The sequence below is a fragment of the Mus caroli genome, chromosome 2 (assembly GCF_900094665.2).
Source record: "Mus caroli chromosome 2, CAROLI_EIJ_v1.1, whole genome shotgun sequence".
Taxonomy (NCBI): Eukaryota; Metazoa; Chordata; class Mammalia; order Rodentia; family Muridae; genus Mus; species Mus caroli.
The window spans coordinates 39,914,555-39,928,050 of NC_034571.1; the positions used below are offsets into that span (position 1 = coordinate 39,914,555).

Genomic DNA, 13,496 nt, shown 5'->3' on the forward strand with positions numbered 1-13,496 from the left:
TCTACTTGTCTGTCACTATACCAGTACCATGCAGTTTTTATCACAATTGCTCTGTAGTAGAGCTTTAGGTCCGGCATGGTGATTCCACCAGAGGTTCAAGAAACGGTCCACGACACTCACCACAGTCTCCTCAAATTTTGAGCACTTCACGTGCTAATAGAGAAATAGCTGAAAACCGTGCTCTTTGTGTGTTCCTTCAAATCAAGTGAAGACTGTTGACAGTGACTCTTTTATTTTTCTCAAAATTTATTTCTTATTTACTTAACATCTCTACAGCAGGCTCTTTTTCTTCTCTCCTCCCAGTTCCGTCCTTACAGATCCCTCCTCCCATTGGCTCCTCTCCTTCTCCCCAGGGAAGGGGAAGCCTATCTGCCCTGGGAAATCTAGTCCCAGCAGGACAAAGCCATCCTCTCCCACTGAGACCAAACCAGGCAGTCCACTTAGGGAAAGGGGCTTCAGTGGCAGGAGTCAGAGACAGCGCCTGCTCCAGTTGTTAGGGGACCCACATGAAGATCAAGTTGCACATCTGCTACAAATGTGTACAGGGGTCTAGATCAGGCCCCTGCATGCTCTTTGGTTGGAGGTTCAGTGTCTGTGAGCCCCCATGGGCCCAGGTTAGTTGACTCTGTAGGTCTTCTTGTGGTGTCTTTGAGCCCTCTGGCTCTCTTAGTAAGCTGTGCTATAAGTCTCAGCAGAGGAACCATTCCTGGCTTATGGATGGTACTCCCAGATCCTTACGTGACACACCCTAAACCAGACTTAAAAGAGGTCCTTTCGACTTTAGTGTATCCAGTTGAGTTTGCAGATGCTTTCCCACTCTTAGACATATTTACATTGTTTACATTCCATGAAAGGCTTATGTGGTGTTGATTTAAATGGGAAAAAAATTGCTTTTTTGTAACCCTTTGAAAGATTTTGTTCAGAGTGTAGTGTCATTCATTTCAGTCTTCTGTAGTCCAGCATAACTTAGCCGCAAATATCTATGTAACTATTCAATTGTGTGACTCTTCCGCGTGCGTGCGCGTGCATATGTGTGTGTGTGTGTGTGTGTGTGTGTGTGTGTGTGTGTGTGTGTAGAAAAAGAAGGGAACCTGATGAAATCTTTTCAATATAAAACATTTCTTATAGACAGAAACTACAATATAGTTTATAAACTTCCGTGTATAACTATTCTCCAATCAGATCAATTTCTTAGGCCATCATCAAAGTGTTTAGGGTGTGACCTAGGTGAGCAGTCGCATGTTCACAACTGACCCCAACTCAGATCAAGAATTAGTAGCTAGGACACCATTGCACACACTAGCAAGATTTTGCTGAAAGGACCCTGATATAGCTGTCTCTTGTGAGACTATGCTGTGGCCTAGCAAACACAGGAGTGGATGCTCACAGTCAGCTATTGGATATATCACAGGGCTCCCAATGGAGGAGCTAGAGAAATTACCCAAGGAGCTAAAGGGATCTGCAACCCCATAGGTGGAACAACATTATGAACTAACCAGTACCCCGGAGCTCTTGTTTCTAGCTGCATATGTATCAAAAGATGGCCTAGTCGGCCATCACTGGAAAGAGAGGCCCATTGGACTTGCAAACTTTATATGCTCCAGTACAGGGGAACACCAGGGCCAAAGAGGGGGAGTGGGTGGGTAGGGGAGTGGGGGGGGTATGGGGGACTTTTGGGATAGCATTGGAAATGTAAATGAGGAAAATACCTAATTAAAAAAAAATAATTAGTAGCTAAGAGTGGCGAGATGACACCATGGTTAATAGACCTGCAAGGGATCTAAGTTCACCTCCCAGCACCAAATCAGTCAACTCAAAACTGCCTGTAACTCCTGCTCCAGGCAACCTAATACCCTCTAATGGACTCCACAAGTACCAATATTCACAGTTACCTCTAACTTCTCTCTCTCAATCTCTCTCTCTCTCTCTCTCTCTCTCTCTCTCTCTCTCTCTCTCTCTCTCTCTCTCACACACACACACACACACACACACCACACACTCACACTCACACACACACACACACACACACACACACACACACACCATACTTAGAAATAGTAACTACATTTTAATGGTTATTGAAAGCAGATAGTTAGTTAGTTCTTAGGTTTCACAAGTCTTCAGGAAAAATATGTTGAATATCATAGCTTATTCCATAAAACTACCCTTTAAGACGCTAGTCAAAGTGAATAAGACATGTGTACATGGCCATAGCTAACGTCCTCGTTAAGGTTAGCTTTGCTGTAATAAAACACAATGGTGAATGCGAACTGGAGAAGGCAGTGTTTATTTCATTTATGCTTTCACATCACAGTTAATCATCCGAGAAAGTCAGAGCAGGAACTGAACCAGGCAGGAACCTGGAGGCAGGAGCTGATTTAGAGGCACCGAGGGTGTTCTGCTTACTGGCTTGTTCCTCATGGCTTGTGCAGTCTGCTTTCTTATAGAACTCAGGGCCGCCAGCCCAGCAATGGCACCATCCACAATGGGCTGGGCCCTCCCCCATCAATCACTAATTAAGAAAATACAGGCTTGCCCATAGCAAATAGTATGGAGGTGTTTTCTCAGTTGACCCTCCCCACTCTCTGCTAACTCTAACTTGTCTCAAGTTGACACAAAACTAGCCAGGACAGCTACTAAGAATCTATTTCAGAATTTAAAATAAGACTCATGCATTCTAACCCATGCACATAGCTTTCACTCCCTAATTCATTTCTCCTCCATTTAATCTATTATTTGCCAGTATAGAATTTACTCTGCATCAAAGGAAAATGCAAGTGGATGCAGAGGTTGAAAGACATTTGTGCAATGGACATGACTTATGCATCATTTCATGTGACTATACAAGATGAACTAAAAAGCATCCAGAGGCCTAGATAGCTTTATCTAGGTAACTAGGACCAACTTCTCCACCATCTTTCTTGAGTTCATTGAGTGGAATTTCATATCCACAAGGGGCTTTGTGAAGCACAACCATACATGACAGAGGGGCCACTCCAGCAAAAGATGTGGGGACTGTTTTTTTCCTTCCTTCCTTCCTTCCTTCCTTCCTTCCTTCCTTCCTTCCTTCCTTCTTTCTTTCTTTCTTTCTTTCTTTCTTTCTTTCTTTCTTTCTTTCTTTCCTTTCCCCTTTGTTTCTGTATGTGCAGTGTGGTCCAAGCGTATTCTGTTGGAACTCTTCTAAGAACTGCAGTTCTGAGAGCGTTGACTGTGGGAGGCATTATTTATAGACCTTCGTGGTTTTAAGAGGGAAAAGTAGAGATTCCAAGCCGAGTACTACTAGGAAGACTGCCTTCACTCCACTTTAGCCAAATACTGTCTTCAGCAGGACATTCTCTTATAATGCCCTATAAAATGTTTCTTTTGCAACATCGCATTAAGAAACCTGCCAGCTTCTAAACCAGCTCTTTCCTAGCCTACTATATAAAAATCCATGTATCTATTAACAGGAGATTACGTATTAGGCTTTTGGAAGGACATCTTAATAGGAACTGTTTGGCTGTAGTATCAATGACCCATCTGCAAAGACCTTAATATGACAAGGGATTATTTACACAAGTCAAAGAAACCCACATAACTTTGTCTCTCATTGGCCAGACTTAGTCACGTGGCCACCCCATCAGCCGAGGGGGCTGGCAAGGGGACCCCCTTGACCAAACATACTACCTTCCTGTTCACAGTGGTATTATCATACTAAGGAAGAAGAAAAATGGGCACTGTGTGGTGTCCATTTCATGTACCACCTTCCCATATATCGCACATCAAGCAAAGAAAGAGTTCTGTGGGATTTGGAGGATTTGATGTTGGAAGAACATACTGGCAAGGGAGACACCAAATTCAGTGTGAAGGAAGTGCTGAAGAGGGCTACCGCGTTACAGTGGAAGGGCTTTCTGTACAAAGTGCATCCACTTGTACCAAGGGGCTAAATTCGTTGTCCATGCACCACAGGAAGAGAATGAAGGAAGCAATCAATGGGAGATGCAGTTTTAAACAACTACCTTTTTTTAAAACATATAAGTTACCTGCCATTATGTTTACTGACTTTTGATGGATTCTGAATGCTCTTATGTTATTGGTTAAAAACAAAATATATGAGGATAAAATCATGGAAAAATATTTAAAATGTATTATGTTGCTCCTTTAAACATATTTGCTAGAGAATCAAAGCAACAGTGGAATATCTAAAATAACTGCAGGACATTTATAATTATCACCTTGTATGTCCTTCTGCCAACATGAGGTATCCAAGAACATAAATTTGCTCTCTGACAATCATGAAGGTTAGAAATCTGTCATCAGCCCCACTAAACATGAGGTATTGATGTCCATTTCCTCCACAGGCTGTATCCTTGTCTTCTCCAGCCTTGGGCAGCTCTCCTTGAACAGCGAGTGTCTCCCACTTCAGATAGCCTGTCTCTGATCTCACTGTTATTTACCTCTCATCCTTCTGAATGCCTGAGAACCAAAGAGATTACACAGCCTACCAGACATTCAGTTCCTAACGTGAGCATATCTGCAAAACACTCTTTCCAAGAATTAAAGGACATGGACATCTTGGAAAGCATTATTCACTCCCATGCCTTGCAAAAGGAAATATAAGAAAGGCAAATAAATATCTAATCTCAACAGAAAGATTGCACCAAAGTCACACTGTTGCTGTTTTGATGTGGCCAATGGTCTAATCTAGACTCAAAACAAAAACAATTCTCCATAAGTGAGATAGGAACTAATGATCAGCACTATTCGTTGTTAGGCTACAGTTCACATTTCTCCTCAGAAACCCTCTCTTCAGCCTGTGAAATCTCTCCCTTTTCTAACCTTTCTTCTCAATTTTGTTTCAGAAAAACAAGACAGCAATGAAAAAATTGAAACTATGAGGTCTCTGGTAAAACGTCTCCCTCCACCAAATCATGATACCATGAAAATCCTCTTCAGACATCTAACCAAGTAAGTTCTATGAGTTTTTGAGTATGTTGTATTATAGATGTTACCTAAATGAAGAACATTTATATTTGCAAGCCAAAGGTTCTCCGATGTGTCCATTGGAGATCTTTTACTTTGATCTAATCTCAAGTTTCCCTCAGAGCCTGAAAACCATACTCAGGATAGAAAAGAGAACCAAAAAGGGAACTTCTGAGGGCTTTTATTTTTTAACATGAAAAATGTTTGCTGACTGACTTTTAGAGCCATTACCAGGGCCTATTATGGGCCATATCGACATTGCTATCTAATATCATGGTATAAGCATGAAATGGTTCAGACAGGTGTTAAACTATAGCTCCACCATATACCAAATCCAATGACCAAACAGACATGACTTACAGTCTCTGAATTTCACTTGATAAGGCATTATTCATGTAGTCAGTTGGAGAGGAGTATCCCAGGAAAATGGCAAAATAAACATCCAGAGGCTCGAACTATCTTGATACTCATGAAAAGCAGAAAGCAGACAGAAAAGGCTAGCATGGACTGAGTAAGGAAGGTGGGCCCAGGAACTGAAGTCTTATCACATAGGTCCTTGTGGGTTAAGAAAGACCTAGAGTCTATTGTAAATATAAGGAGGAGCCCACCAAAGAGGCTAAACTGAGGCTATGGGATGCTGGAGCAGTGAGGAGGGAGAGTGTGGATAGGTGGGGGAGCACTCTCATACAGGCAAAAGGGAAGGGGAGGGCAGATGTGTCATGGGGGGAGTTGGTGGAGGGGTAACTGGGAAGTAAGATATCATGGGATGGGACGTTGCTGGAGAGGGTAACCAGGAAGTAGAATATGATTTGAGATGTAAACAAATGGAATGATTAATTTAAAAAACTAATAATGCTCTGACTCCTGAATGGAGAAGAGACTACAAATGTGAAAGCAGGCACACTGTTGGCTGGAATCTCTAGTTTAGGCAACGTGAAGATGACTTTAGGAGGGTGGTTCTCGACCCCTTGGGGGGAGTCAAATGACCCTTTCACAGGGATCCACGAAAACCTTTGGAAAACACAGATATTTACATTACACTTCATAACAGGAGCAGAATTAGTTACGAAGTAGCAATGAAAATAATTGTGTGGTTGGAGGGGTCACCACAATATGAGGAAGTGGATTAAAGAGCAAGCAGCATCCGGAAGATTGAGAACCACCACTTTAGAGAGAGATGAGTCTAGAAATCATACAAGTGGGTCAGGTTGGGTGGGCTGTTGTTTGTGGTATGATGTGGAACGGAAGGAGAAACCAGAGGTGCCACTTGGGGTTTCTGCTTAGGCAAGATGAGAAATGACAGCATCACACACACAGATGGGCCAAGCTGGTAGAAGAACAGTAGAAGCATGTTTGAAAGCCCCATTCTGGCCATGTTGCATCTGAAAATAACAGTCGTCGCTTTCTGTTGATACCTTTAATCCGGCACCGTGTGACATACACGGTGACATCCGGGCTCTCACTCTACATGCATAGCATCAGTGTCCTGCTCATAGAACAGTGAACCAAAACTGTGGGTTTTGCTGTGTGAGATTAAAGTTGCTTAATCGCCTGAGTCACTATTTAGGATGAATAATCTCCAAAAATTATTCAACTCATCCATCCAATTATTTTTAACTGTGAATGTAAGACATGCAACTGCACACAAAATCCATGAGTAAGGAGCAGTGATGAATATACATTAAAAAGTGAACAGCACTCCCAGTCATTGTTAGCTGGCTGAGCAGAAGTAGCTGATGCTGTTTTATGTGCCCTTTCAGACGTGTTCCTAAGCACATGCAAACAAACGTATGTGTATGTTGCTTGTGGTACTATAGCACACAGCCCTGAACACATTATTCTGCATCTATTTTCAACCCATGCATTGCCTCTACTTCACTGCACAGACCAAGCTTACTCCTTTAATGATAATGCTCCAAGACTGGTTATGTCAGAGTTTACCAAACTAGTCACTGCATTAGAGAACACAGAATGACCTAATGCATCGTGTGTGTTGTTCCCTCAAAGTTCTGAGCATCCTTTTAGTATTAGAGTGCAGGATACAATGAGAGATCTTGGCTCTTAAATGAAAAGAAAAGGGAGGCTTAGAACCAAATCCTTGGTCTATACATTGTTTCAGTTATGGCCTCAGACATCTGCAGCTAGATTAAATAATATACCATACCTGGTAGTTATGAGAATTACATGATACAATGTTCATAGAATGTCTAGAACAAGACTAACTACTCCTGATATGTTACTATTTTCTTCTCAAGATTTTTTACCCAACATGAAAGGGGTTTTCACATTGCAGTTTAAAACTATAGTTCCTACTAATTCTGAGTGGACAAAGTCAAAAGACAAATAAAAAAATACATTATTTAATACTAAGATATACCCAGTCTTATAGCTCTTGAGGACATCCATTACTTAATCTCAATTATTTCTCTTTTTTTTCCAACTGAAAGAAAAATAAGAATAAGATGAAGAGTAGAAATTTTTAAAAAATGAATAAAATAAGGATACTAAGAATTGGCTAACTTCCTTCAGAAACACAGAAACTATGCAGTTAGGATCAGGATTCTCTATGGCCAGGCATGCAGTTCCTATATAAATAAGCATGTTTCTGATATCTAAATGGACTCTCTAGCATAGTTGGTGCTTTTGTTTAATTCAATAAATCTGTAAATAGATATTTTAAATTAATATTTTTAGATAAGATTATTGTGTTACTTCAAAGCATTCACATTTTGAGATTTTTCATTATGGGTGATAAAAGGTGTGTTATTTATCAGCCACCAATCTTTCTTGGGTGGTGTGGCAATATCCCATCCAGCACCAATTTATAAACTAAGCTTAATTATGCAAAAATTTGTATATACAATTATATCTTATTAAGTATTTTTCTAAGTTTTTGATAAATAGCCAGTTGTAGCATCTCATCAAGGCTTGAAAGGACTAAATATAAAGACTGTTTAACTAGAATTTTAATATATACATGTTTGAAAGAATCCATAGATTGTTCCTTATTCTTGGTACATTTGGTATATCTTCATGTGCAGTGTTTATTATAAAGTATGTGTGTGTATCAAAGTTTAGAGAGAGGGAGAACATATGATTTTCCAAATTTCCCTTGAACTCCATACTTCAACAATCAACAGGGAAAAACTACAGTTGCCAGAGCTGTGAGTTAATCTCTGCCCTCAAAGCAGAGAAGCTACCTAAACTTCGAAAGCTTGCTTCAGCACAGCTGGACCAGGTGGAGGGAAATCGTCCCCTAAACCAGAACCTGTATAGGGATGTGGTTATACTAAGCAAGCTCTTATTTAATGACTGTTTAGGCTAAAGAGTACCAGGGTCCAAAATCCTCATTCTGAATTGAACTCAGAGTCAAATGCTATGCTCTCTCTCTCTCTCTCTCTCTCTCTCTCTCTCTCTCTCTCTCTCTGTTTGCTCTCTCAAAATAGAGGGAAGGGTGGCTTCCTAAACAATATCAGAAACAGCTTTCAGAGTTATGCAGTGTTGCAGTTTCAGGCTTGTGCCTATGGAGCACTGCATGCTTCTAGGATACAGAGATGAGAGAAGCAAAACTTATGTGGATTCTCCATCCAAAGATCTTAAAATTGGGGCCAATTCATATCAACAGAGATGGGGAGAGACCACTCCATGAATTAACATTACAGTGCTTGGACCAGGAAGGTCCTGTGATACCTTCTGAATCACCATGTAAGACCCAAGTGCTCTCTGTAAAATATGTCACAGATAACTAAGATAAAGCTAATGGGGAAAAGGGTAGAAAAAAAATTGGCCTATTTACTAGTGAGTAGTAGTTGTGGGGCGTGGGCCAATTAAAGGAGGTAAGAAAGAAGTACAGTCACTAATGTGTGTGCAACACACGATGCTCTTTGTGTAGAAGAATCATCTAACAACGGAGTCTCGGTTGGCAGAGAGAAGAGGGAAGAAGCTCACGAGCCATATGAATAGCTGTAGTTAGAGCTCAGTACGAGAATGAATTGGACCAAATCTTAAGAGAACAATGAAAACAGGCTTCGGAGTCAGGCAAAACTAAAATAGCCAGATTTACTTTGTGGCTTACACTTAGAAAAACAAAAACAATCTCAGAAATTTTTTTGGAGGAGGAAGCACAAAAGAACACTTAATTCCCACATATGGATAAGGAAAGTAAAAATCTCTTAGAAATGGGTAGCCTTTAACAATAACTTTCAGAATTAGATCAAACATAAAGCTCTGGGTTCAATCTCAAGCCAAGGAAAGAAAACGAGAAAGAAAGAAAGAAAGAAAGAAAGAAAGAAAGAAAGAAAGAAAGAAAGAAAGAAAGAGAGAAAGAGAGAGAGAGAGAGGAAGAGAGGAAGAGAGGAAGAGAGGAAGAGAGGAAGAAAGAAAGAAGAAGAGAGAAAGAGAGAAAGAGAAGAGAAAGAAGAAGGAAAGAAGAGAGAAAGAGAAAGAGAGAAAGAGAGGAGAAAGAGAGAAAAAGAGAAGAGAGGGAGGGAGGGGAGAGAGAGAGAGCAAAGAATTCAAGCTGGTGGCTTTTAGGTACAAATAAACATTATAAAATTGTACATTATAAAAGAGATTAAAAAGGAGAGTTTAAAAAATCTTCCCCTTTGCACCGAGTCTAAGAAAATTGCCCAGCTGTTCATGGAATTTCAAGGTAAAAAAAAATTGTTCTGAGTGAACGGGCAGATCTCATGGAAGCACGCCAGTTGAGCACCGCACTAAAAGGAGAGACGGTTGAACTGTGGCTACTTTATGAGAGTGGGCTGATATTTAAAGCCGCTGTGGTCTTCATGGATATTAAAGAAAATATTCTGCAAAAACACGTCTGAGGCCACTTAAATGTTGATGACCTAGAACTGGAAGGGTTGTGTACAGAAACCATGGCGAGGAAGCGCTGTATTCACTGTCTTTAAAATGTCACCACCGTGGGCATTTCTGATACGCAGTGGGGGTTAGATGTGGTTAACCATGAACTTCAAAACCCAGGAGACCACCTTCTCTTCTCCCTCTGGTCCTCGGGAGTGAGCAGTGGTGGCTCCTTTCTGCCCATCCAGGCCTTGGGCTGCTCCGATCTGCTAGGCTTTGGAGCAGGATGTGTTTTTCTCTGCTGTCTTCTGGCACTGCGCTCTTTTTCTGTACACTTTGGTCCTCCACCCAACCACAACACCTGATATCCAAAGATTTGCAGGCTATGGATATTTTTACTGGAAAATGACAAACGTGTACAAATTGTTATTCTCTCCCTTTCCCTCTCTCCCTTCCTTCTTCATTCCACCCCTCCCTCCCTCCATCCATCCCTTTTTCTGTCTCTCCTTTTTTTTCCCCTTCAGGGACAAAGGTAGCAAGTTGTTTGGAATAAGCTGGAAGCATAATGTTTTCTTTGCCTGTGTGTGTGAAGTGTTCCTCATCACTTGGAAGAGCTAATGCCTTTCCATTGGGCCTGAAGCTCCACTGGACTCTGGTTGGAGAAGCTGGCCTGGTAGTTAAATTTACTTACTTAGATTGTGATGTGAAGCAATGGTTTCCATCTCCCCATAGGGATTATAAAATGTCATCTACTTAGGAGACATCTTGGCACAGAATTTATAAGATTGTGTACTGGGGACAAAGTTGCACTGATCCTTCCCATGTTGTACCCTTATTCTAGGAGAAGGCTTTGGAGATAAACCTGTGAGGCAGGAGTGAATTGATGACTGTTGATCTATATATTTATATCTGAATAAAGAGGAGAACACAGTAAACTTACAATGGTTACTGTCCCGTACGTCCTGTCTTCTGCTGTTGATCAAGGTTCACCCCGTGGGCATATTTGCCTCTAAGACATAGAAGTTTTTAGCCATTTTCTTCATCAAGACTCTTGGCTTTGTCCTAATGGAAAGAACTAGGAATTTGGAGCTTGGATAAGAAGAAAGGTTACAGTCCCAATCTCAGCCCTTAGAAGCATAGAGCATTGAGAAGAAAAACAATACCTTTAATGTTCCTTTTATTCATGTTTAAAATATGTTAAATAAATTATTACTTGCTTGTTCATTAATTGCAAAACCCTATCTTCTACCTCCTTTATAAAATCTTAAATGAGTATCTGTTAGATTCTGTGGCTTACAGGAAATAGTGGATTAACAAACTCGCAAGCTTAGACCAAATCTAGCCTGTTTCCAGTTTTTGTCAGTAAGATTTTATTGAAACACATACCTGTTGTTTATATATTTCCTGGAAATATATTCTACAATGGCAAGAATTTAATAGTCACAACAAGTTGAACATCCATGCACTCAATACCTAATTTGTTACAGAGGAAAATGTGTTTGGCCACTGAATTTAAGGTTCAAGGCATGAAACACCAAGAAAGAAAGTTAGTTTAGAACCCCAAAGAGTACCTTTAGGTTACACAACACAGGCTCTCTTTAAGTTTATCCATTTGATAGGCAACATGTAAAAGCTAAAGAGTGTCAAATTTCTTGTATAAAATGGGATAGTATTGAAACATAACTTATGATGCCCTTCTATATAAGAGTTTAAATAATCTCTGGATTATTCATAACAACTAATGCAGTAATTTGAAGATAATTGCTATTTACTATTATTTAAGAAATAATGACAAGAAGAGTATTCTGTACATGTTAGGTACAGTGGTAAAAACATTTAAACACTTTTAATTAAGTCATTTGATTCCTCCAATACAGAATTCATGAACACAAATGGCAAACTATGTACCTGTGTTCCTATGTACCCTATGTAAGAAGGGCATAAAGAACTACAGTGTGAGGCAAAATGTCCTCCAGAATAAATAAAGTAATCGATCATAAATACAAATGAAAGAATATAGATTCAGAATGTTGTAGACAATATAAGTTATCAAAAAAAAAAAACCCTAGTATTGTAAAGGAGTTTGGATTTCAGGACAATTGTGGAAGGGCCACAGTGTAGGGTTTCATAGGAAGGGTTAAACAAGAAGTGGATATAACACAGAAGTTCAAGAGGAGTTAGGCATCTAAGACTGTGTATAGTGAAGAGAATGAAGGTCAGCCACCAGTGCCACCAAAGGAGCCCAGCACATAGCACTTATTTTCCAAGTGCATGGTAAGGTAGAAAAATGGTTCCAGGAGGATTCCCAGGCTTTAAACTAGGCAAGAGGCAATGCCAATAAGCAGGAAAAGGTACAAAACATAAGCACAGAAGGGCCTGAAATTAGCATATAATGTGATTTGGCCACCATCTATATTCCACTAGCAGAATGTAGTGGAGTAAAACCAAATATGTCTTTATGTAAGTTTGGAGACTATCCACTTTGATGAAGGCAATGGCGTAGGACCACAAATAATCCCGAGCAATGAGTTGAGAACAGCACCCGAGGAACCTCTGAGGCTGGACATCACAGGATGCAGTACCATGAAAGCACTTGGAGGGATGCTAAGCAGATTTACAGAAAGAAAATGTGGCAGAGGCAGAGGGAATTATATTTTGTGTTTAAGCCTACTAATTTCTCAAAAAAAGGCCCAGGAAATGATATATGTTTAAAGTGAATAAATAATTAAACAAGAAGTTCTCATGATAGTAGATCAATGGGCAGATTTTTAGCCATGAGCAACCACTGTTCTTAGCTTCACTTAGCAGTTATAAAAATGCCCAATAAATAAACAGAGCATTGAGATCAAGGAGGAGGATATTCTGTAGCTTAGGCTCCTGAAATTGTTGGTGGGAATAAAAATTGAAAACAAAAGTAGACTTGGCCCCTTCTGCCACTAATGGGTTGGAATGTAGGTCACTGAGTTCTTGACAGCACTAATAGCAAAGACTGGGTATGGTGGTATTCCAAGTATGGCAGGTACTCAACAGTTCTACGGAATCAAAGAAACTGCCTGACTTAATTAAAGATGACAGTCACCTACAAGTTAGTGAGTGGACCTAGGTGAGATCAGCTTCTTGGGCCTGGAATGTTAGACACCTGACATAGTTTAGGCTAAGGCTAAGGAATGACCCACTTTAAAGTAAGTGGTTCTTGTCAAGTGTCTTACTAGCCCTGTCATAATGAAGAACAGCCCTCTTCTAGCCACAGAGAAGACAATATTAACACTTCAACCACATATTAAAAGCAAGGATGTAACAGGGCAGGGCTAACAGCCTCCAGCATCATTAAGACACTGTGGCCCCTCAGAGACTGGAGCAATTCTAACATGACTTGATAAGGTCATCATTGCTTGTGGGTAGTTTTATCATCGTCATCATCATCATCATCATCATTTTCTGGAATTATTAATAGATCTTAGAAAATGAGAAATAATTTTTACATCTTTCTTTAACTTCCCACTAAATGAGAGCATTTTAGTTGGAAATAGGTTTTTTTCAATACAATATATTCTCATGATGGTCTCTCCTCCCTCTAGTTCCCCCAGCTCCTCCCTACTTTCTCTCCCATCCAAATCCATCCAGAGCCGTTTCTGCTCTGTTAGACAATAAGTAGGCATCTAAGGAATAATAATTACAAAGTTTGGAGCTGAGACAAAAGGACGGACCATCTAGAGACTGCCATACCCGGG

At 40.3% G+C, this 13,496-nt stretch overlaps 1 protein-coding gene across 3 annotated transcripts in view; it reads left to right on the forward strand.

Annotated features, from left to right (window-relative positions):
* The window catches only part of Arhgap15 (Rho GTPase activating protein 15), a 627,570-nt gene that overhangs the window by 556,116 nt on the left and 57,958 nt on the right, over positions 1-13,496 (forward strand). For all 3 annotated transcript variants that reach the window (XM_021155710.1, XM_021155709.1, XM_029472910.1), the window contains one exon: positions 4,842-4,947. In XM_021155710.1, the coding sequence (XP_021011369.1) occupies positions 4,842-4,947 (106 nt within the window). The remainder of the gene's footprint in view (positions 1-4,841; positions 4,948-13,496) is intronic.